Source organism: Haliaeetus albicilla, chromosome 15, assembly GCF_947461875.1.
Source record: "Haliaeetus albicilla chromosome 15, bHalAlb1.1, whole genome shotgun sequence".
Lineage (NCBI taxonomy): Eukaryota > Metazoa > Chordata > Aves > Accipitriformes > Accipitridae > Haliaeetus > Haliaeetus albicilla.
Window position 1 is genome coordinate 26,791,133 of NC_091497.1, and position 21,013 is coordinate 26,812,145.

The 21,013-nt window shown below is 35.3% G+C and overlaps 1 protein-coding gene across 5 annotated transcripts in view; it reads left to right on the forward strand.

Annotated features, from left to right (window-relative positions):
* DIAPH3 (diaphanous related formin 3) overlaps window positions 1–21,013 on the forward strand; it is a 238,535-nt gene that overhangs the window by 101,323 nt on the left and 116,199 nt on the right. For 4 of the 5 annotated variants that reach the window (XM_069802607.1, XM_069802608.1, XM_069802603.1 and 1 more), the window contains 4 exons: window positions 736–768; window positions 3,515–3,610; window positions 4,560–4,654; window positions 8,267–8,368. In XM_069802607.1, the coding sequence (XP_069658708.1) occupies window positions 736–768; window positions 3,515–3,610; window positions 4,560–4,654; window positions 8,267–8,368 (326 nt within the window). The remainder of the gene's footprint in view (window positions 1–735; window positions 769–3,514; window positions 3,611–4,559; window positions 4,655–8,266; window positions 8,369–21,013) is intronic. The other variant, XM_069802604.1, reaches the window with a different exon arrangement.

The window sequence follows — 21,013 nt, forward strand, 5'->3', positions numbered from 1 at the left end:
GCAGCATTAGATGAGGTACTACTGACTAAAAATTATCCAGTTCAGATGCTGGGGCCATGTGTATGCCCCCCAGTGTGATAGATATAGCATATAGACAGAACTTGAAAGGTTGTGTGGTTCTTGATATGTGGCATTCCTTTTTAGTTGTATAATACTTGAAATAAGACATGTGATTTTGAAAAAGTTAATGGTTTAACATGATGGTCCAACTTCTGGAGCCATGAGAGCTGTCTGTGCATTTTGAGATCCCCTGGTTTGATTATTCTCTCGTTAGCACAACATCTTACATTTATTTCTCTCAAGAGTCACCTCCTTTCTGCAGCGGCTGCCCACTCTCACTGGGCTGCTTTCTTTTTCCAGTGTAAGCAAATATTTCCCATTTTCTATGTTCTGTATACTTTCCTCCCTGCTCCAGTGCCCTCCCCAAATAAAAAGCGAATTGCTTATTTTCTTTGATTTCCTGTTAGTCCAGATATTTACTTTATCTGTTCAAATCTATTACATCCCCCCCCCCCCCCGTGGGCTTTTCCCCCCTTTTTTTTGTTGGAAATAGATAATAGTTTTGTTTCTTGTTTGTTTGTTTGTTTTTCTCCCTTATAACTTAATAAGCAAATGAGGTAAAAATTTCTAGTGGCAGTAGGAGGTATCAGAGTTTTCACTGGAAAGTGCAACATTTCCAATAGGGAAGACAAGTAATACATATCCTCTGCTTCTTACTGCTGCCAACTACATAAGGATGTGACCTGAATTCTCCGGAAGAAGTATCATGTAAGTCTGCAGTAGTTTAGTTTGTTGCATAATTGTATAGCTCTGCATACAACTCCTGCATGAGTTCCTCAGGTAAATATGTTCTATGCTTATACATTTTTCCTTAGGGTTGTGATGCCCTAAGTATTGCTGTAAGATTGTGCGTAACCCCCTCCTGGGTGAAAATTCCAGAGGGAATAAGCCAATTCATTTGCAGCCTTGTTTCTTGATTTGAAAGTTGGGAATTAAAATAACTGCTGATATTTTTTTGTATGTTTGTGTATCTGTGTATTATCTCTTATAAGACTTGCAATGCATAAATGTTGCTTGTTAGTGCTGGAAAAGACAAACATATTTGTATTTTTTCCTATTTGAGCCCCTATTAGTATGCAGTTCAAGGCTGTCAGGGCAAGTTTAAGTAAATTAATAAATTCAGATAATTTCACTTTTTTATTGCGACTACTAAGGAAATTATTTTGTTTCCTGTAAAATGGTGATTTGCAAAGTTCCAAGGTAGCCAAAAAGCAGTACTGTATTTTCATTATGATTCAGATGAGTAAGGCGTGAAGGTGGCATGGAACCTGTGCTACAGAGATGTCCAGATCTTCTAGTAGAATCTGCAATTCTAGCTTGATAAGACAGGCAACTCAAAATGATGCTTTTAAGAATGACTGTTTTCAGCATGTAACCGATAAGAAATTTGAGAGGTCTGTTAAGGTGTGTCACTGCAGGAGAAAACAGTTCCATGATCCTGAGATCTGTAGCTTCTGACATGCCCTTCTGGGTTCAGTAAGGGCTCTTCATAAAGCATAACTAGAAAAAAGTGAAGCTTTAGTGGTAACCTCCTTTTTATCCAGTGGCTCAAATGCCATTCTGTTCCTTTTGAATATGGGATATTGAGTTCTCACATTGGTGGTTAAAACCTACTTCTTTTGCTTTCACATGCATAGTAAGTAGAGCATGTCCTTTTTCCTGGGACAGGAAAATACTAACCTTTCTGTTAAACCTGTGCTAAAAGAAATTCAAGGCCAACTGATTGTTGTGGGTAGGGTGAGGGGAAAGACAAAAGAGGAGGATTGTGGCTTTGTAACCCATTTGCCGGGACCCTGGATACCAGTCCTCCTTCCCAGGAGTTATGGGTCTTCATGTCTTCGCTCAGTAATTTCATTTTTCAGAATACCAGGTTCTTTTCTGCACTGTGGCATGTCCTCAGGAGGAACATCATGCTACCTAGCAGGTGTAGAGTATTAAAAGCGATTTAGGAGATGATTCAAATTTGTGTCTCCGCCAAATTGGAAGGGACTAGAGTCTAGTTCCTTCAATCCTTATGTGAGGTCTTTAAGTTCCTACCTCTTTGGTAGTATCCTAGATAGCAAAGCTCAAGGACCTCAAGAGGTCATTTAGTCTGTGTCCCAATCCTGGGCAAAATTTATTTTGGTTAGAAAAACTTTTTCTTAAGAATGATATAGCTCTCAAAGATCTCTCTTAAAATTTACAGAAGTAATTTAAATTTAGGGAAAGCCTCTTGATAATTCATGTTATATCTAGTTTTGTCAAGAATCATCAGCGAGCTAGAAATGTTAATCCTATGTCTTCTTGACAAGACTTCTGGTCTATATCCATCTCCTTCTGAGTCAGTATCATATACTTTTATTACATGTTTTCAACTATTTGAAGCATGTATAACTTAATTTGGAGCAATCATGCTGTAAAAGCTTGGAAACTACTTTCATTTGTGAAATAGTATAGAGAATTAGTATAGTATAGAGAATTAGATAAACAGTAGTAATACATTGGGTGAATAACATTTGACAGTGAAGATTTGTGCTGGGGGGGAAAAAAGGAATAAAAAAAAAAAGAAAGGAAGAAAATAAAAAAAGGACAACCAGATTGGATTTACGAAAAGATTTGTGTGGTTTTGGTCTTTTTGTTTGTTTGCATAATAATTGCAATGGTTCCTACTAATACATTATCAACCCTATGCTGTTACTTTAAATGAAATTCTTATGACAGTGTGTGAATGATGAGAAATAAATTCAGCTTACATAAAGCATTTGGGAGATCCTATTTGTATGAATTATTTTCTGAAAAGAAAGAATAAACCAAAATTTCCAGCAATGTTAATGTATGTTTATACAATCACTTTGTCTTTGTGGTGTTTTATAATAAGATGATTACATCATATGTTTAAAAATACATCTTTTTGGAGGAGATAAGGAAAATAGGTATATACTCACATTCTAAGGTAATGTTAATTTTGTAATGAGCCAGTGATCTTTGATAATTTTGGCGCATATATTTAGACAAATGCGGGCACAAAAATACTTAAATTTTGGATTGGTTCTTTATTGCTCAATGTTGAGACATATTATCATATCTTCTTTAAGATTTGTTTGTGTTAAAATCCAATTCAGAATGCTAACCTGGCCAGGCTGACTGAAGTATGTTGCATGGTATTTTAAATATGACTTTCATGACCTCAGGCCATTCAGACAATTAACATTAGCATCTTTATTCAGTTTCTATATATTAAAAAAAAATCATCTTTTTATAGAAGGCTAACATGCTGACAAATTTGACTGAAGAGCAAAAATTTTGAGAATACACACAATCAATGCAAAACCTCTGTATTTTTTTGTCTGTGTTCTATATGTTCTTTTCTTTGTGAATTGACTACACTTGATAACAAATACGTTTTTTTAATTCATTAACGTTTTCTCTAAACATTAAGAGTTAATAGTGAGTGTATTTGTGTTTACTTTGGCAGTAAAAAAAGAGGAGGAGGATTTTGAAGAAAAGAAAACCATTAAGAAACGAATCAAAGAATTAAAAGTTTTGGACCCAAAGATTGCGCAGAATCTGTGTAAGTAGGTTCTGTTTTTATGGCAAAGTAATGTTGTATACATGTTCCATAAAAATGTCTTTCTCTCTTGTCTGACTGCTTGGTAACCACTTTTTGTTTAAAGCGTGTGAGAATATGTGCATATTGGTGTTAAGCCCAAGCATGTGAGTCGATACAACTGAAACGCATTTAAAGAGACCCAGAAAACACTTAAAGGTTATCCTTTAAGAGTGAGATTATTCTCTTCTGTATATATTGAAGTACAAGCACACAGCTATATATCTAATTATCTTTCCATATTTTCAACATATTCATCAAGGAATACTGCCTGCCTCCCTACGCCCGCCACTCCCCTCCCAACAAAAAAGACAGTAAAGTCTACAGGCTGTCTGGCCATCTCTTATGTACTTTGTAGAGAGAAGGCAATACTCAGCATTATGCAGTAATATGCAAATAAAGATGATAAAGTTTTGGCGGAGAGGAGTGCTATAAAGAATAGGTTCCTAAATGCCGGCAGAGAGAAAATAGGAAATTATTGGATTACAGTGAATAAATAAACAGTGCTTATGAGACTTTTTTTTTTTTTAACTGTTTATATGGTTTTGGTTTCTCATGGTGCTTTTTAAAGAGAAAGCTCTGACAAGACTGTTGAAGAAAACAGTGTAATCATCACCCCAGAACAAAGTACTAGAACAGTAATGATTATCCTACAGAGTAGACTTGTCACTGGCTACTTATGGAGGTCTTCTTTGATTCTGGATGTTGTGCATAACAAATGGATGCAGAAGGCTGGGATTGTGGGAGAACAGTAATTAAAAATGCATTTAAAATTGTTATCTGTTATCTGTATTACTTTGCACAGTCTTTGTTAACCTGTAGATGCTATGGCCTGTTTAATTGGCGTTTTGTAAGTAGAAAAATGATTGTTGTTGTCTTGCTTTCTTCATTATGTGTTGAATCTTTGTTTTAGCAATTTTCCTTGGCTCTTTCCGAGTGCCTTATGAGGAAATCAAAATGATGATACTGGAAGTAGACGAAACACATCTGTCAGAGTCCATGATTCAGGTAAGGAAAATGACACTTTGAATCCCAGTATTTCAGGGTAAGCGTCACATTAAATAGAAACCTGTAGCTAAAAAGTCTCTTTGCCTAATGAATTGCTGCAAGAATCTTTTTTTTTTCTTTCTCTCTGTGAACTATAGGGTTTTTATATTGGTAATGCTATTTTTTTTTTTTTTTTATGAAAGCAGCTGAATTGATTTCTGCATTCATATTGTCCACGCCTAGAGATTTTTCTTTGATATATATTCAAACAGCATATGATATTCTGTTTCTACACTAGTTACTAATTTTTCCTTTAATCTGTTTCTGCCTCTGTCTCATCTGCACAAATCTGTTGTCTTGGTCAAAAACTAGATGGAAAAAGGTTTGGGTGTTTTGTTTGGTGGGTTTTTTGTTTGTTTGTTTTCCCCTGTCCTGTTAGAGCCGACACAATCCGGGATCTTGCTTTAGGGCATCCACAGTGACCACTGTTCTTCCCTAGAGTTTATTTGAATAGTGTTTTCCCTTTCTGTATTATTTTATTCAAAGCACAAAATCAGTATGGTTCTGTGTGGAGACAAAAGAAACTGGAAGTTCCTCCTGTTCTTCTATGCACAGTGTTAATTATTTATTTTTATAAGATACCTTAGATATTATGGTACTTCTACTTTCTAGAAATTTCTTGCCTTCATAATTTTTTTTTTGTCTAGCTTTAAATATTGTTCAGTGTATCCTAATGTCACAGTTTCTGAAGTTGGAAATTTGTCCTTAATCCTACTCTTGTTACGCTTAAGAAGTAAAATGTATCCTTTCCCTCTCTCTCCCCTCTGCCTGTCATTTTCTCCAGTTAGAAATTAAATCTAGTCCTGAAAGACGTAAAAACTCTGAAAGTCATATTGTAATTGGAAATAATAATTGACTAATTATTGGAATGTTTCTTGTGACTTAGTCAAAATTTTCTCCTGCTTATTCTCTGTTTGATATTCAAAATGTGTTTCATCTCTAGCAGTTCAAAAGCTTTATCTGAACACCATAAAGCTGCTTTGATATCAGCTGCTCCTTCAGTTTGGTGGGGTTTTTTTTGTTTGTTTGTTTGTTTTCTGATGCTCAATATTGAAAACATTCATAGAACGCTTGACTTTCTCTTTTTTGAAAGCTTTGTGGTCAGTTTTTCTACATGTGAAAATTATTTTAGCATCAAGCAATAACGTTTTAATCTCAGTAAAGGTTAAGGAATTGTAGTATATTTAGAGGTGGTTATATGGATGTTGTATATCAAGACAAGAAATAAGCGGGTTATGAATTTCTAATTTAAAATGTACATTTTTACACTCTACCCTTTCATTTTTGCTCAATTTTACTGTTTTGGTGCTGTACATAGTCATCAATAATTAATAAATGTAGTCTTTTTTACAAAAATATTTTCCAAATGTAATAATGGTAAGCATATATATGACTACTGCCATAAATTCTTCATGCTGAAAGTCAGTCTGACGATGCCCAAATCAAGCTCCATAAAATTTAAGTTTACATTGTTGTTTTAAGCATCATCATTCATGTGTTTTTAATAGTTCTCTTTTTTCATACCAAAATCCTTATTTGAGCATGGACACTGTTGAAGCAGTCTACTCTTTAACTGTCATTTACTCTTCCTTTGGTTTATTTAGACCTTTGTTCTTAAGTCTAGATTTTCTTATTTGCTGACTTTACTTTCTTGATAAACTATGTGATCCTTACTTTGGATATGACATAATATTGTAAAACAAATTACTTACTTATTGTACTCCTTAGAATCAAAGTAGGGTTTCAGTTCTTAAAATAGCAACTATTTTACACTAAACGAAAACAGTGATAAAGGACTGTCTAGGTCTTTTTATCCATTAGAAAAAAGGTTTGATAAATGTTAAACTACTGTAAAATAACAAATGTTACAAAAGTGAAGAGATTGAGTTATAAAAAATTAAAAGAAGTAGTATTAAACAAAATATACAAGCTGCTTTTAAAAAACTTCAACACGTTGGGTACATCTGTTCTTTAGTTACAAATCTAGTATTTTCACTATTTAACAAGAGGAATGTCTATACTGTGATCCAAGGGTGCCATTGGAACTTGAATAAACACCTGGAGCTAACTTTGAACTAGCTAATACAGGTTCTGAAGATAGCATAGAGCCACTAGTTGACTAGCGGTTTAGGGATATTTTTGGGGTAGTTAAAGAGTTGAATTCTTTCTTCTTACATTAGGGAACTGTGTTAAGCAAAGCATAGCTATGACTTTTTATCTCTCTGGCCCCAGAGAGATAATTTGTATAGCCTAACTGGCTGAATTTCATATAGAAGAAGAAATAGGATCTTTTGTGGCTAAAATTAGTGGTTTTTTTTAAAGACTTTCAGATGACGATCCTGTTTACTACCTTAAGTAAATTCTTCTCTGTTGATTGTATATCACCAAAGCTATTTACTTGCTGAGTAATAAAATAGATTTTGACTTAACCGGAATGTCTGCCTTTTCCATTGAGTAATGTGAAAATGCTAGAGTTAGTCTTTCTGACCCGTTCTTGAAATATGGTAGTAAGTAGTGGGATAGCTGTGTTTGCTAGACGCGATTCAGTGTTAGAAGGATTGAATCTTTATTTGAGATCAGAAGACTGATGTTACCAGTAGACCTGGGAGTGTTTTAAGAAGGAACACAATCTTTCTGGTTTTCTTACTGTGATGGAAGCTTAGCCAATGTGTAACCAGGAACACAAGAGTCATAACCTGAGAAAGACAGCAGGTTAGGGGGACCCTGACTGTAGCCTAGTAGTTATAGTAGTTGTCTTGGGAAGGGACAGAACTGAGCTACTGACTCAAATTTTATACCATAATTAAATGTTTGAGAAGGTCTCTACTTCCAGAACCTCAGGATAGCTGGTTTTAGCCAACCTAGCTGATGGTAATTAGAGTGTGATTCAGGTGCCTAAATATAAGTGTCTATACACAAATGTTGGTGTCTAAGTGTTCAGGAAGCTCCAGGGAGTCTGAGGATTCCTCAGACAATCAGATGAAGGTGACATGTTTAGATTCCCTTACCTGTGTTCACAAGATACTCACTTGTGTCAGTGTCCAAGCTCCCCATATACACTCCTGAATTCAGCTGAAGCTGAGTCCCACCTCTGAATTCCTATTTCTGGCAAGTTTTTGGGCTAAGTAGCGTGTAATGGGTTTAAGTTTTTGTTTTGAAATACTAGAAAATAAATTATCCGTTTTCAAAATACTTTTTGTCCAGCTTTAATAATTCTTGCGATCTTTTAGTTGGATATGTTACATTTGAAATTCATGTTCTATTTGCTTCTTAGTGTTCTGTTTGCATAGTGCCTATCAAGCATATTCTTTCTTTAAAAATGGTGTTTAAAAAAAGACTACAAAAATGTTTGTAGAATTGGCAAAAGATGATAGCTAGCAGTATTGTATCACTTGCTCTTTACACCCTCAGTTACATTAATTTGTGTGTTGCTTATTTACATTTTACTGTCTTCAGGCAGGAGTGTTGTCTTTGGAGTATACAGTAATGATGCATATGTAATATCATTTGCCTACAATAATACAAGCAACACGGAATCTGAGATTTTTAACCCTATTTTATTTTTCTTGATAGAATTTAATAAAACATCTTCCTGAACAAGAACAATTGAATGCATTGTCCAAGTTCAAGAGCGAGTATAATAATTTGTCTGAGCCGGAGCAGTTTGGAGTTGTGGTGAGTTCTGTTTTGTTATAACTTTTTTTTTTGTGTCCTTTCCTAAAATACAGTTTTAATATAATACTATAGAAACAATACCAGCTGCTCCTTCCTAAATGTGAAGAGGTTCCAGACTGGGAGAAGAGTACAAGTGCTGCCTTTTAATCGGACTTTTGGTGGACATATCCATGCATGTGGAAGGCCTGATTCTTGGAATATTACTGTTGGAATGATTTGGCATCCTCTGTCTCTAAAAAAAGTCATTTTGTTTACAAAAAAAAACCCCCCAAACCAAAAATCAGTGGTATTTTCTGTGGCAAAGTTTCACTGGGAGCTACAGAGCTTTTTTTTAATTTCTATAGCTAAAATAGTTTGGCTTTACTTTTGTTTGCATTAATAAATCTTAACTTTTTCAGTGAAGTTTTCTACACTGATGTTTTTATTTCTATTCTCCATGTAAATGAGAAGAAAATACTGTAGTTATCATCATGTTTAACCTATTCTGCCTCCTTCCTCCTGAGTTTTGTAGTATGTTCTGTCAAGAGTACTTGTAGTCACTTTTTCCATTTCCAGCAGGAAGATATGTTTATAATATCTCCCAGGCTGACTTAACAAAGGAAGACTGGAAGAGAGAAAAGAAAATACTGCTAGTTCAGTGCTGGCAGTTGTTGCTTTCTGTGGAAATATAGTTTGGATATAATTTCTATATAGCTTATAATTCATGATTGTTAATTATTTCATGCAGACAAACACAGAATAAGGCTATTTCTTCTCCTGGGTGCATATATCTGTGCAAGTCTTTGATTTTTCTTGTCCACTCCTAGTGTTTCAAGCTAAGATGGTCATTGTTAGCATCATCTGGGACGACTTCCATGGGAGGGAATAAGTCTTTCAGTTGTATCTATGGGCTTCAGGAAAAGGAGTATCATGTCTTTGTAACAGTAGGCACTTACGGTTGATAGTTATCTGTGTGGATATCAAATACCTGTACTTAAATATTGGAACAGCTGGAGTACCTGTGTGGGATATAAGAGCAGTGATTGCTATTCCGAATCAACTGGAGAACGTTGGTTTGGTCAGGAAACACTACTGCATTGAATTGGTGCCAGTTACAGATGTGACATAGGCAGTCTTCTCTGAGTAAGGTGCTTGTAAAACTAAACTAGTTCTGAAGTGGTGCTTTTGCTGAAAACTGTTGCAGCTGTTCATTTTCGATCCATCTTTAACAAGAGTAACAGTCATTGTACATCTAATGTAATGCTGGTTTCTGTGTTCCTGGGAGTCTTCTAACTACACTCTGGGAGCAAGAAAAAAAAGAGAAAACCACCACTGTTTTTAACACTTTTATTTATTTTCCAAGATTTTCATATATAGTTTTCTGACTGAAGCCAGATTATCAATTTCTCTTGGTCCAAATTTCTTAGTTACAAAAGCTAATGAAATCTTCTGCTTTTTATTTCTTTTTGAGGTGTTATCAGACATTCAAGGGATCTATTTGTAGTTCATCATTATTTTAACCTTACTTTATTTGATTAAATTATCACCACTTATCTCAAAAGGTCATTGAAGAGGTCTCTGAGATCCTTTAAAAGAAGTACTCTCCCTCAACAAAAAAAATCCAGTCAAAACATATTTTGTTGTTTTATGAGATGTGAAGCTAATGCTTTCAAGCACCTCTGTAGCTTGCGAAGAACACAAAAGGTCTGAAGTCAGAGAAATTATTACCTTTTCACTTGTTTTGTTATAAAATTTCTTATTCAATTCAGAAAATAGCAGTAGTTTCACAAAGGTAGGTTTCACAATGGTAAGTTTTAGGTTTGTTTTCAACCTACTTTATATTACACAGCTTTAGAAAGAGAGAAACAGGGTAGCAGTTAAATCTACCATGACCAACAGATCTTAACCTTTTGGTGGTAAGAACTGGGAGGAGGCTGTGATAATGAACATTATGTTTGAATCAGTTCTTCAGGTGGAACTTTTGATTTAAGTACTTAAATTTATAAATGAGAGCTCCTACATTTATTTACTGAGTTGTGGTAATCAATGTAAATTTAAGATGCATCAATATATTAATGTCTCTTAAAAAAAAAGGCAAAACCACTAAACCCTTGAAGAATCACTTTAATAATTTTTAAAAATAATTTACATTGACTTAAATTGTACCTTCTGATTTTTCAAATTCGCTTTAGATTTTCCATGGTTCTAGGCTTTGAATGTTTTTGTTTTCTCACTTGCATGTTATTTCACTTTTCTTGAACATGTACTAATACTGCAACTGATAAACAGTAGATGCTCATTGGGCATTCTTGGAATTTATAGCCAGATCTATGGTATGGGAGGCTTCTTATCTGATATAAGAGTTAGATCCTTCCTCTCACTTTCATCTTCGCTCCACAAATTTCTTCAAATCCTGTAGGGTGAAACAGCTATGTTAGATTATCCAAATTTCTTCCTTGTTCTAGAAATAAGTCTTCATCTTAAATGCCATTAAAACAGCTGATGAAATTAGAAGTCAGATGTGCTAGGTTTAGTCTGGAGTCCCACATGTTCAAAATCTAAGTAATATATTGTAATACATATATTTCCTAAGAATATGTTTCTTCATAGGCCCATATCTCAGTAGTATATGAGAGGGGTGGTGCCCTAGGAATGAGATTTCCTTGTGTAATGAATAAAAGCTGTTGATAAAGTTCCTGGCTCATTTGATCTAGAAGTTGAAATGTTTGGAGAAGGGTTGATAAAGGACAAAAGGAAGGGGAAAAAAATCCTTGTTAGGAAGAGTGAGTATGGTAAAGAAAACAAAACAATCTCTTGCATTTTTACCTCTGCCATAGTCTTTTAATATAAATCTGGTCGACCCAGACATCTAGATGACATTGTGATAAGCAAAGCAGGAAAAGAGGAGAAAGCTAGTAGTGGAATATTTTACAAAGACTTTGTCGAGCTCCATTTTCTGTTTGTGGTTTTGGGGTTTTTTTGTGCTGTTTGGTGGCACAGATGAGAAGTCTTTCTGTACTTGTCAGAATTGGATCCTTTTTATGTAAATATTTTTGGGGTTTAAGTTTTATGTAAACATCAAACTTTTTTTATTTTTTTAAAAGAAGAACTAATTGAGTCTATTCTGGAATTGAGCTCTAAAAATGCTGTGCTTCTGGTCAATAATGTTAAAAGTTCATGGGTTTCCAGAAAATTGAATATTAGAAAACTGAAAGGATAGATTGTTAATGTAGAGGAGAGGTTCATATGTATGACTTACTGAGAAAATTGAAGTGCCCTGTGCTGAATAAAGTAGACTGAGCATGATGCTTCTCCCTGGTAACCTTGTTTCAAACTGTGTCTGCCAGGATGACAGAGATAAGCACGTCTAAACTTCAGCAGCTTCATTTGAGTCTCACAAATTATGGCAAAATGCCAGTAAAGATGGATTTACACCAGTAAATTTGACCATGAATTGGACTTGAGGGGTCGACACCTGTTTGACCGTGCCAAATCATTCCAACAGTAATATGTATGTAACTGTCTCGTTGGGGAAGTACTTATATAGGACAATTACATACAGGGTTATGCATTCTAATCGAATTAGTAAAATGCAAAGTTAAGTAGCAAACATGTTTTTTACTTTATTATCAAGAATAAACATTGATTCAAAAAAAGACGTTAAAAAATGAATTCCACATAGGTTAAAACTTGCTTTGCTATTTTTATTTCATCTTTGAGCCTCACCCAACTGACAAGTCTGTCTTTTGCTCTTCAAAAATGTCGGACTTACTACAGTTGGACATAATAACAACAGTAATAAATTTGAAATATAGTGTGTCGACATTTTCCAATTGATCAGGAACCCTCTAATACTTAATACAAGGTGTCTTCTGGAAAGAAACTTGCTTTATGGGGAAAAAAGTGTTTATTTTTTAACTTTTGCTGTCATCAGACCATCATAACAAGTATTTTTTTGTATTTTAAAGAATAATCTCTAGTTTTAATTCTTTCAGAAAGACTCCTGTAGTATTGGAGCATTTATTGGCAGAGGTTTTAATACCATGTTACTGTCTCTGTAATGCTAACAGTATCCTCACTATTGTACAACTATAGAATTGGCTATCCTGATCAGTTTTGTCTAAAAAGGTACTTTAGTTGGCAAACAAAAAGGTATCATCTGCTTAATAACCAATGAACCTTCCTGGTATCAGTATAGTATTCTATGGTCTAACTCTCTTCTGCTGCATATATTGTTAAGATGAATAAAATTTCTGAACACACTCTTACACATATTTGTGTTACTTAGTTCAGTCACTTTAATGCTTTAATTACTTCCCTTTTGGTACTACCTCTGTGTTATTTTGAAAATGAGGGTATATTTTAAAGCACCCCTGCAAGTTAATTCACATTTTTCTTAAATCTTAAGTAGTAATTCATTTTATGCCACTGTCCTTTTGCTGTGTTTTTTGAAATCCAGTGGTATTTAAGTAGAAATAAATATGAAATGATCTGGCTTAAGACAGTGATTGACTTGTGTTGATTGACAAGGTGCAACGTTATTGGTGGACATTTTTAACTGTTAGTTATTTCTTTCAGACGTACCTATTCAGTTAGATGGGACTGTCAGTCTGATGAGAAGAGCTAGACCAGGAGCACTGTAGGTCATGTTTTGCTGGATGTGGCCCAACTGATTTGCCTCAATTTTTTAAGATTAATTTATCAATGTGATAACTCAGAAAAATGTTGCATTAAATAATAAGAGTTCTTATATCTCAAAAGTTGGTGGAGTTTCTTTTCTGAAGGAACAACCAGATTCCCACTGAACAGTGCAAGTGTGTGCTTTCCCTAGTTTTCCATGCAAAGCATTAAAAAAAGCATGAACAAAATCAAACCCCATCATTAGGCACAATTTTTCTAGTGTCACACCTTCTATGCATCTAGTAGAGCTGACTTCAGAGAACAAGCTACAATCAGTTTTTAACATGAAACATTTTTCATTTCTCTTGGAGGAGAGAAGTTTTGATTAAGTCACTTTTTTTTACTCTTTGAATATGGAATCTTATGCATCTTCAGTCTCCATCAGGGTCTCTTGTATCTTTTGTTTTATTCTGACTGGGGAGTGGGCTGAGAACTTCTACTCATTTCTTTAAGAACTGCTGTTGACACAAATATGAATCTTCTCAGTATAGCTGGTTTTGTTTTTTTTGCTTAAAATTGCTGGTTCATGCCTCATTTTTTGGTATTTTCAAATGAAGAGAATCAAGCTTAGACACACAATACAAGACATTCAGGTGTATATTTTAGGCAAGTAGTGTCTTGTAGTTATGGTATTTCAGAGAATTTGGAGATCCCCTGTTAATTTGCTCTCAAGTTGTGATTAAGGGAAAGACTAAACTATTTGACTTCCAAGGAAGAGCCCAAGTAGTGAATAAACTGATAATTACTACTTGTGTGATAATAAAAAAATTTGTAATGGAAACCTTCTTTTATCCTTCTGGCTTTGAATTCAAAGTCGAGATTTGGTACTCTGAAAGAAACAGCTAGACACTTACTGAAATACTGGCATGCTGTGACTGTTACAGTATTGTATGTTTTACTTCAACTGAAGTTAATGAACTTTTGTTGTTGGCTTAAAGACGTTGAGGGCATGACTCTCAACAGTTCAGGTTCCCTTCATGAGTGTGGCTTGTGATTTTTGTAGTGACTTTATGGGTTGCTTTTGTGGTTTCTGCAATTGTCCTCTTTTTTAAGTTACTTTGCACTTTGTTTTCTGTTCATTCAGCAGTAAGTGTAAAATAAATCCTTTATTACCCTTATCTTCTCTTCCAGACTTTAGGTTTTCTTTAGATAAACTACTTTATTTTCCTGTACGTTCGTTCTTTCACTTACTTCAGGCTGATGTCTCAGAACATAGATATTATCACCTATAACTGTGGAGTGTGGCTTTTGGGGGTTTTTTTTTGGCTTGCACACACCCATGAATTATTTTATGAAAACTATATTAAATCTGTTCCACTTATTAAGCACTTTAACTTAGCTTCATAGTATTAACTTAATTCGATGTTGTTTTGAATGCTGTATTTTATTGCTTAGATTCTTGATGAAGTATGCTTGTGCTTGCTGAAATTTTAATATTCAATTTCATTTTGGTTTAGTATAGTTCTTGTTCTGTACTTAGTGCAATAAACTTCCTCCTAAAGTAATTTAACCTTCAGATTATATTCCTGGAGGTTTCATTGATTATGACTGATATTGGGTGATATATTCTATAAAGCTTGTTAATGATGAAGATTATCTTTGTTTTTAGAAATGAGTAGTCATATGACAGCACACTTGCAATGAGAGACCCATCTGATGAATGGGGTTTTGGCTAGATGATCGTCTTGGTAGGTTATTGTTGACAGAAGGTTGGGGGTTTTGGTGTTTTTTAAATTGTTTTTCTTGGTGCTTTCTCCAATGGGCAGTATAAGTATGATGTGGCTTTAGGACTTAAAACATTTAGCAATGTTGATTTGTTTTGCAGATAGTTCTTTCCTACTGAGAAAAAAGTATTGGTTTACAGAATATTTTTTTCTAATTTTGGGTGTAGTCGCTGTCATCGTATCAAATAAACAATGTTTACCGAGTAGACTATTTAATAATGTTGATCTCATTCATTTTCAGTTAAGTTGATATAATAGTTACTAGTTAGATTTATTAATCATTACTGATACTTTAAATGTAGTAATCTGTTTAATGGATTTTCATTGATGAATTATTGCCATACCACCATTCAAGCCCTGCTGCTGAGTACAGGTGTATATTTGGCTTTCATCTGAAACAAGACCCAATGTGTTCACGTCAACAAAGATGTTTTGCTTTTCAGACATCTTTCTCCAAAGGCTTTTGTTCAGATATATAGTCTTATTCAGCCCTAGAAGATTTCATTATACCTAAGGTATACAATATAGCTTATTTCCTTGAGTCTTTTGCATAAGAGATGATGAAAGTGCTGAGACACTGAACTATTTTACCAAAATTTATTGGGCAAAGAAGAAATTGTGTTATTGAAGTATAGTGATTAAATATCTTTCTACCACACAAACAAGATGACAAAACACTGAAGAATTGTTGCAGTCCTTTTTGATTCTTCTTTTTTTTTTTGGTCCTCACAGTCGAGTGAATCGGAAACCCCTGGTAAGATTTTGAGTATTGTAAAAATGTGATAACTAAACTCACATCACGTATCTTATAAGTTTTTTGAGTATTCTATTGGAAGAAGACTTGGAATCACAGAAATAATAAACTAGAAATAAATGTTAGAATGTCACCCAATAGGTTAGAATTTTTTTAAAGAAAACTAAAAAGTATTAACCAAATGGCGATTTTTCCCAGTTTAAGAAGATATTTTGTACTAAATAACAATTCATATTTCTGAAATAAATAACCAGACTTTGGAAATCATTTTTACAAATAAAGACTTTTTTAACCTCACATTTTTTTGTTTGGCATTTCTAAATCAGGCATGGGCAATTGTATGTTAACTACAAAACTAATACTTACCTGACTCCACTTTTTGTTCTGAACTATGCTATATATCTTTTTTTGCAAAAGGTTTGTAAAAGAGGATTGGGCATGTGTATAAAGAATTTCCTGCACTATTAGAGCAGTATAAGGTAATTCTTTTGTTTGTATGACAAAGATTGAGGAGGAAATTTTCTGTAGGACAAGTCTCATGCTTTAACCATCTGCAGTATTTTTCCAAAACACCTAATATTAGGCGCTTATGTCCGTTGAATCACATAGCAGTTGTTTTACATTTGTCATCTTCACTTTTTTGATGATCCCAGATTTTGTTGTCAGCCAGATTTAAATTTTTTAACTCTTGTTTTCTTCTTAATGCAAACAGTTTGGCACTTAGTTTGCCTGTCTTTGCCGAATATTTATCTCCTTAATTTTTTTACAAGTAGAAACACTTGTCCATGTACTGTTATCTTCATTCGTGCTTGCAGTAACTTCTTTCTCTCTGAATTTTTTACTTCAAAACTCAATCCATTGCATATTCTTCAGAATACATCCTAGCTGTCATTTATACATTCACTCTGCTGTATCAATATATCCAATGTCTCTTATCCAAATATAAGTTTAGCTATGTTTTTACTTATCTTCATTCCTGTTATAACATTGATGGTTTATCTTTTCTTTGTATTCCACTGTTGATGATGAGCTCACTGCTGGTTTTTGTCCTTCTATCTTCCTCATGTAAAAAAAAATTCTACTTCTTTTTTTTCTTACTTTTTTTTTTTGTTGTTTTTTCAAGTTCCTTCTCATCATTCCTCTCTAGCCGGTTCAAGTTCCTTATCTTGATTGTGTAAAATTTTTGAAGGTTGGTCTCTTTCAAAACTGCATTCTACAAAGTAGTGGTCCTGTCTGTATGAAATTCTCAGTCGCTTCTTCCAAACACTAAGGGCTACTAGCCTTGAGTGTATTTATCAGCCCTGTTGTTGTGTCCTTTTGCTGAAGCCCTGACAGCTTCACTGCCTCTGTTTTCTCTCATAGTTTTATGAAATCCTGGACAATTTCCTGCCAGAAGTTGAACAGTTTCTCATATTTACTTGCACATAATTATATTGTCCCCTGTTCTAGCTATTATTTGGTTGGTCATCTTGAGTTTCAGCTTCCTTTTGACTTAAATGGCTTTGTCTGGGTGGCGTAGCACGATGTCTGTCTTGAACACTGATGACCATGCAACATGTGTCCAGTTACAGCTGAGACAGAAACCAATGCGCATAGCTGTTTTAGCTGTGTGGTTGGTTGATTGGTTTTTGTTTGTTTGTTTTTTTCCCTCTTAGCACAAGTCTCGGGGTGTTGTGTGGCTTTCCAGGGGCAACAGAGCCTTTCTTTGGTTATGTGAGCTAAGCTAACATCTAACATTGCTTCAGTTCCACTCCATTAGAGTATGTTTTTTCTTTGTACTCCAGGCACTGACAGTGTTCTGGCATGAGTCTACTGTTGACTTACCTAGGGACAGCTCTGCTTTTCTTAACTCTTGCTTAGGCCATCTAAAGCCACCATTTGGCTGCCAGGTGAAGGTGCTGATAACTTCAGAAAAAATAATGTTCATTTAGATATTCACTTGAGAGAAACTTAAAAGGAAAAACACCACCATGGGTAATCTTAAGTATAAAGAACAGGTAAAATACAGGGGTTTGGACCATGGCGGTGCAATTCAGCTTTACGGGAAAAGAACTTAGGGATGACAAAATACAAGAAAAATATAGTTATGTTGAAGAAAGCAGAAGCTAAAAGTTTCTAGATCAGCTGGTTTATTGGGAAATGTGATTTGTAGAGTAGTTTTTCAACAAGAACCTTTATTAACCTTTTTTAATGACAGATTATCTTGTAAATAAATGAGAAGACCAAGTTAAATGCTATTCTGAGTTATGGTTTACAGTTATGTAGTTGTGTAATGGAGATCACTTGCGCAACTACAGCATAATTGAGAACGTGATCCGATAATACTCTGGTATTTTCAGGCAAGTAAGGTTAGGCCCTTTTAAGAAACAGTGTGTGAGAAAAGAAATAATATGTGCTTATTTGAAGGGCTGCTGGAGAGTTGAAAAATAAACCATTGTTCATTATAATTGTTTTTAATAAAGCTATAATAGATATGTGTGAGTCAACATTTGTTCAGTGCTTTTTGAATGTAAAATATTCAAGTACTAAAGATTATCTTCTGTTGTTCATTTGTATTAATTATATCTGAGTCATGAGGTTTTTTTCTGAGATATTAAAATTGTAAGGGTCATGAAGCAACTGATAAGGGCACCTTATTGCTTGCTTGTTTGAAGTAAACTTTCTGAACTTTCTTCTAAGTTGAAGGATAAATACAAAAGAGAAGTTTACAGTAGCCTAAAGCTTTTAGTTTCAGACTTGAATGGAAAAAAAACCCCAGGAAAAAAACCTCTGTGTGAGATTTTATGGAGAAGGAAAAGTGTTTTTTTACTTAGAAAAACTTGATATAAATTGATTTTTACCTGCTCAGTCTCTTATAGCTTTGATTCACTTGTGCTGTCATACCACCATCCTTTGGAGCACCACCATGTGTGTGTCTGAGCAGTCTGGCCAGGATCGCTGATGTGCAGCACAGAGGATAAGGGACTCTCTCAACACCATATTATGCCTCTGTGGTCGTTCTTGATTGGTGACAGCAAGCTTTTTTGGACAGATCTTTTATATGATAAGAAGTCATCAGTTGCCATGAGGTTGTCTTTACCTCAGAATCTCCTAACTTCTGGAATCTATGTTTAAAATACATGCTTACAGTTTACTGGTGGACTGATAAGAAAAGGAATAATTATAGAATATCTTGAGTCAGAAGGGACCCATAAGGATCATCGAGTCCAACTCCTTGCTCCTCGCAAGACTACCTAAAACTAGATCATATGCCTAAGGGTGTTATCCAGATGCTCCTTGAACTCTGAGAGGCATGGTGCCATGACCACTTCCCGTGGGAGCCTGTTCCAGTGACCAACCACCCTCTCAGTGAAGAACCTTTTCCTCATGTCCAACCTGAACTTCCCCTGATGTAGCTTCATTCCCTTTCCTCATGTGCTGTCGCTGGTCACCAGAGAGAGGAGATCAGCACCTCCATCTCTGCTGACCCTCGTGAGGAAGTTGTTGACTGCGATGAGGTCACCCCTTAGCCTTCTCTTCTCTAAGCTGAACAGACCAAGTGACCTCAGCTGCTCCTCAAAAGTGTTGCCCTCAAGACCTTTTACCATCTTGGTCACCCTCCTCTGGACACCCTCTAATAGTTTGATGTCCTTCTTGTATTGAGGTGTCCCAAGTTGCACACAGTACTTGAGGTGGGGCCGCACCAGTGCAGTGTGGAGTGGGACAACCACCTCCCTCGACCGGCTAGCTATGCTGTCCTTGATGCACCCCAGGGCACGGTTGGCCCTTTTGGCTGCCAGGGCACACTGTTGACTCATATTCAACTTGCCCCTGCAACCTGCTGGGAATGCTGAGAAGAAATACAGCTCATTCTGTTGACCCTTGTGGTGCTGTGTCTTCTGCTGCTTACATGCACACATTTCTATTTGTATCAACCTTAATATTTCTGTTAAAGAAAAGTACAGCAGGAAGAAATCACATCGACCTCATAATGTAGCCCGAGTAAAAAGGGCTTTTGTGACTGTTTATCCTGCAGACAGGAAGCGCCACTATGGAAAAGAAGACGTTGAACACGTTTTACTCACTTGTAAAACCTGTTCAGCAAAAAACATGCGCTTGAAAAAGAACTTGTTGACAGACAACTCTTCTTTTTATTTGTGTAGTAAATACGGTGTTTGAAAGACTATGTGAGTGATAAATATACAACTTAAATATTTCAGATAAGTTGACATAATTTACATTTCAAACAATACTTTGGGGGGGGAGTGGATACACTATGCTTTCTTTGTGTCGGAAACATCATAATTCAGATGACAGTAACCATCCTCTTGTTATGTTGCTCTGTTGTGACTGACTTTTGAATAATTTCCTTTTTTGCTGGGTACCTCTTTTTACTAAACAGTTTTTGCCTAGTATAGGTTGCTTAATGAGAGTGAAAACTATTTTAGGAACACTGGTGAGGTGGGTTTTATTAGTGGATTAATGGTAAAGAATTGGTAACACAGAATGATATCCCATTTTTCTAGTTAAGCTTCTCTCTGGTTTGGTTCACACAAGTTATAATTTTAAATTCAGAAAAAGAGATTCTGGAATGACAGAGGTTTACTGACTTCATCTGCATTGCTGTTTTATGCTGAAAATACTTGAGGCAAATGTTGGATGGATTTGGGTTTTTTCTTACTCTTCAATATATTTGTATTTGAGAGGAAGCAAAGTAATGTTGATTAAGATAGCTTGTTGCAGGTGATGATTCAGAGAATCCACATAGCTTTTACATTTTGTATGAGGTCTGAAATCCTTTATTCTTTTTGATCTGTAAGTGTTATTTTGCATATGCTGTCCTTCATGTCCTTGGTGGCCTTTCCTTTTTTTTGTACTAAAATAATTCAGGGAATAGTAGGGACCAAAACCATCCAACTTCAGTTCTCATCAATTTTTATATTGTTTTTTGTTGTGGTTTAACCCCAGCCAGCAACTAAGCACCACGCAGCTGCTCACTCACTTCCCCCCCATCCCACTGGGATGGGGGAGAGAATTGGGAAAAAAAAAGTAATACTTGTGGGTTGAGATAAGAACAGTTTAATAGAACAGAAAGGAAGAAACTAATAATGATAATGATAACACTAATAAAATGACAATAATAATAAAATAATTGGAATATACAAAACAAGTGATGCACAATGCAATTGCTCACCACTTGCTGACCGATGCCCAGTTAGTTCCCGAGCAGCGATTTCCACCCCCTCAGGCCCACTCCCCCCAGTTTATATACTGGGCATGACATCCCATGGTCTGGAATACCCCTTTGGCCAGTTTGGGTCAGCTGCCCTGGCTGTGTCCCCTCCCAACTTCTTGTGCCCCTCCAGCTTTCTCGCTGGCTGGGCATGAGAAGCTGAAAAATCCTTGACTTTAGTCTAAACACTACTTAGCAACCACTGAAAACATCAGTGTGTTATCAACATTATTTTCATACTGAACCCAAAGCAACACTATACCAGCTACTAGGAAGACAATTAACTCTATCCCAGC